The sequence below is a fragment of the Triticum dicoccoides genome, chromosome 4B (genome assembly GCF_002162155.2).
Source record: "Triticum dicoccoides isolate Atlit2015 ecotype Zavitan chromosome 4B, WEW_v2.0, whole genome shotgun sequence".
Lineage (NCBI taxonomy): Eukaryota > Viridiplantae > Streptophyta > Magnoliopsida > Poales > Poaceae > Triticum > Triticum dicoccoides.
This window is the reverse complement of record NC_041387.1, coordinates 435558296-435562362: the sequence shown is the minus strand read 5'-3', so window position 1 is coordinate 435562362 and position 4067 is coordinate 435558296. Positions and strand designations below refer to the sequence as shown.

The 4067-nt window shown below is 43.2% G+C and overlaps 1 protein-coding gene across 1 annotated transcript; it reads right to left on the bottom strand.

Annotated features, from left to right (window-relative positions):
- Positions 1-1194: 1194 nt before the first annotated feature.
- Positions 1195-3854, bottom strand: LOC119290722 (phosphatidylinositol transfer protein 2-like). Its single transcript, XM_037569354.1, has 10 exons — positions 3689-3854; positions 3419-3449; positions 3169-3317; positions 2728-2819; positions 2569-2576; positions 2388-2459; positions 2140-2307; positions 1963-2058; positions 1734-1856; positions 1195-1659 (listed from the first exon to the last, which is right to left on the bottom strand). Exons 1-10 carry the CDS (start codon positions 3706-3708, stop codon positions 1522-1524), a joined length of 897 nt encoding a protein of 298 aa, XP_037425251.1. The 5' UTR covers positions 3709-3854; the 3' UTR covers positions 1195-1521.
- Between the last annotated feature and the right edge of the window lie 213 nt (positions 3855-4067).

Sequence of the window (4067 nt, the reverse complement as noted above, 5' to 3'; positions counted from 1 at the left end):
GAAAAGGATAAGGAAAAAGTAAAAGAAAAAAAACAAATGGAACTAAAGAAGAAGTGAAAAAGAGTACAACGGTTATGTAATTGCATCGTAGCTTGGTGGTTGGAACGAACAGTTCGCCTCGGATAGGTTGTATGTTCGAATTCCCATCGCTGCATTTTTTGGGGATGGTAAATTACTAGATGGGCCGGTCCAGCGGGGGGCGCTGCAGGCGCCCGTTTGCAGAATGCACATTAACGGCGCCTGCAGCGCCAAATAGGAAATGCCTCGTGCCAGCGGGGGGCGCTGCGGGCGCCCGTTTGCAGAATGCACATTAACGGCGCCTGCAGCGCCAAATAGGAAATGCCTCGTGCCGGTTACAAGCTATTCTACAAACAGGCGCACACCCCCCTTCGGCCTGGGGTTGGCCCATTTATGTTTTTTTGTTTCTTTAAACTTCAAAAAATGTTCGTACGCGGACTTCAACCCCTAGACCTCATATTTCAGTACTAGCTGTGATAGCCAACTGGGACACCTCATAGTTTCGTGTCTACCTGCTGTTTTTTCTATTCTTTGTTGCGCGTCAACTTCTAACCCTGAAAAGAACACTCTGGGTTTTTTGTGGCCTGTTTTTCGTCACTTGTTACTCTTTTTAACTTTTTTTCTTACTTTTCAAAAAATTCTGAAACTTATAAAATTTAAAACTTTCTTCAAATTCGTGAACTTTTTCTTTAAAATCCGTGACTTTTTTTTCAATTCTTGATTTTTTTAAATCAATGATTGTTTTTTCAAATTCATGAACTTCTTCTTTAAAATTTATGATCTTTTCTAATTTGTTCACTTCTTTTCAAAATCGATGAAAATTTTCAATTTTGCAAAGTTTTTCATTTTATTATTAACTTTTAAATTTGCATTTTTTTAATTCACAAACTTTTTTCAAATGGATGAACTTTTTTATAAAATCTGTAAACCTTTTTTGATTTCACAATTTTTCTAAAAAATATTAATAAACCGGCCGTTTTTTTTATACCAGACCAAGAGCAGAAAAAACGAAAAAAAAACTAGGCTGCAAAGAGAGGGGACGAAAAGCTGGAGCGAACGGGGGGAAGGCCAGCGAACTGCTGCATTGCTGTGTCGCGGCCCGCTTGGGCGCTCGTGAGCGCCAGCTCTCCATTCTATGTCTCAAAAAAAAAATCTCCATTCTATGATGCAGAGGTCTGAGTATAAACCCTCTTTTTTGGAAAAAAGAATGCATTCCATCATCCAATACTTTACGTTATACTCCCTCTGTCCGAAAATACTTGTCATCAAAATGGACAAAAAGAGATGTATCTAGAACTAAAATACATCTAGATACATCCCCTTTTATTCATTTTGATGACAAGTATTTGCGGACGGAGGGAGTACCAGACGCACTTACAGCCCATGATGCCTTGGCTACAGCAGCAGCATCTTCACTGGATCCTTACATATATGTACAGTGTTAATTAAGCCATATTTGGACGCACACTTAATCTGAGATGACGTCCTGGTTTGGGAATTCAGCTAACTGGGACAGTGAAATAGACGGACCATCTCACGGAACCAGCAGTATGTGCAGCTCCCCACGACGGCGATTTCGTCTTTGAGGGACTTCCTCTTGCCCTCGTGCTTGCTCCCAGGTTTTGCAGCCTTTTTCAGTGTCTGCAGCAACATCAGTTAGTAAACCAAACGTAAGAACATAGATAGATACAGGCAGTAAAACCCAATACGCTGACCTTCTTGAGGAGTAGGTCCGTGTGCCTCTCCATCTCCCGGATCTGCTCCATGGTCATGCCGTACCACTCGTCTATCCACGCGAAGCACAGCCGGTGGCACGCCAGAAACAGCGCCCTCTCCCCCTGCACGGTATGGAGCGTCAGCTCTGAGCTTCTCAAGTATTGACGCACGTTCTGCCAGATTCAGATCAAGCGGTGCGCAGTTTGACAAGATATGCAGTGCAGGTACCGCGATGAGGCAGTCTTCGAGCCGTTCGCCCAGGCCCCAGATGGGAGCATCCATGACCACCAGCTTGTATATGGTCATCACGGGACGGCATGAATCCTGAAACGAATGTAACAACCCATGTACAGTCAAACTTGACAGTAGCAGTACACATAGATCTCTGGTTCAGAATCTGCATACCATCCACCCATTCAAAAGAGGGCCTCGGTCCGTCCGTTGGGACTTGAAAGTTGTGAGGTCGACTTTTGGAGCAGTGATCACCTTGCTCCAGTAGTCCCGCGATACTGACGCGATGTCGACGATCTCCACCTCTCTTGCAGCTAGCTGCTGGCTGTTTAGATTGTGCGCCTGGTTGTAGTGCAACCTTAGTGTCGTTTCCTTTCGTCCTAAGGACTGAAAATGACTAGGAGGCAACTGAATGTGCTTACATTTTCAGAGGAGCCGTTGTCAGGTCTTATCACAGTGTCAATCGTCAGTGAACACTTGCTAAAAAGCGGGCACTGCATGATAGTAGCAGATAATCAAGAATAATTAAGTTAGTTTGGGAGTGCTGGATGAACGGAGGTATGTACCATTCGAAGACATAAGGGTTTCTCTACTTCGTACTACCTTGATCACTGACGAGGGTCAGAGCAGCATCCATGGCAAACATGAAAAGGAAGGGGGATACAAAGTTACAAATGGAACTAGTTTATCAAGAATTGATAAGTGTGTAATTATTGCTAAAATATGATTGATAATTGGTAAAAAAAACAGGCCGTTTCTAACCTGTTCTGCTCTTTGGATACGCGGACCACGAGTCCTCATGCACAGCCAGAGAACTCGCGGATGCAAAGCCCTTCATCCAAGATGGAATTTTGCTGCACACAGTTTTGAAGGGAAATAATTGCTCCTAGTTCATTCAGTAATCTGTTACTCCTTAGCATTGCTAATTACAACCTTTGATTTTTTACGCCTTAGCATTGCATTGCTAATTAACCAATTATTCGCTTCCGGTGCTTTTTCATACCTTTCATGATCATCTAGTAATGGCCTTAATTCTAAATAGGCATACTTTTATGTTTTCTTCTTGAAACAACTTAGGATGTATTATCACTATCCCCGTAAAAAAAAGTATTGTCACTACAAAATCTGTGAAATTTATCATGTCATGAACTAGTATATATACTTACAAAAAACAAAACTAGGTGACTATATATATGTCCTAACCTCTGCAAATGATAAACTTTCGAGGTGAATTGGCCCTCGCCCAGTTTCTCATCCTCAAAAGGGACCTGCTGCAGCACTTCCACGCCCTCCTTGCCATTTGTGTTGTGCTGCTCCATCTTGATGATGGTGTAGCTGAGCCCTATCTCATACTGCAATACAATAATCGACCGGTCACAGCTCAATTACCATCTCACAACAGCAAAACACTAAAAAGAACTTCTGAAATTCTTTCTTTAGTGGTTCTTCGTACCTCCTCCATCGACATAGGCATGATGATTCGGCTTAGTGCAGGATCATAGTCAAGGTCCGGCAAATCGACAAAAGCACGTGAGTAAACAAAATGAAAATAAAAGCAGGAGATCATGTACACAAAGCGGTATTGCATGAACACAAATACTCCCTCCGTTCGGAATTACTTGTCGCAGAAATGGATGTATCTAAACGTATTTTAGTTCTAGATACATCCATTTCCGAGACAAGTAATTCCGAACGGAGGGAGTATCTTTGATAAAAAGGATACAATTCCTTGATCTGAACCATGGCGGAAGCAGTATCGAGATGGTGGCTGGGGGCGGGTTTGGTGTTGGGAGGACGAAGATGAGACCTTTTTCGAAACCGCAAGGAGGAGAACTCTTCTGCCCGTTTCCCAAGAAGACAGTGGAGGAAGAGTCGGGACTCGGTAACAGCTATCCAATTCCTGTTTATACTTCTTCCACTTATGACCCCGAACAGATGCGAAATCTGATAATGGGATAGCACAACTTAAAACTGGAAATTTATGTCAAGTTACAGTGGGAATCTGAGGTTTGAGGCGGGCGAATGTGCGAAGGATCCTCTCACGGGCAGGTCTCCATCAACAGGGTTGTGACTTGTGAGGTGGGTAATTTACGCACGTCAGG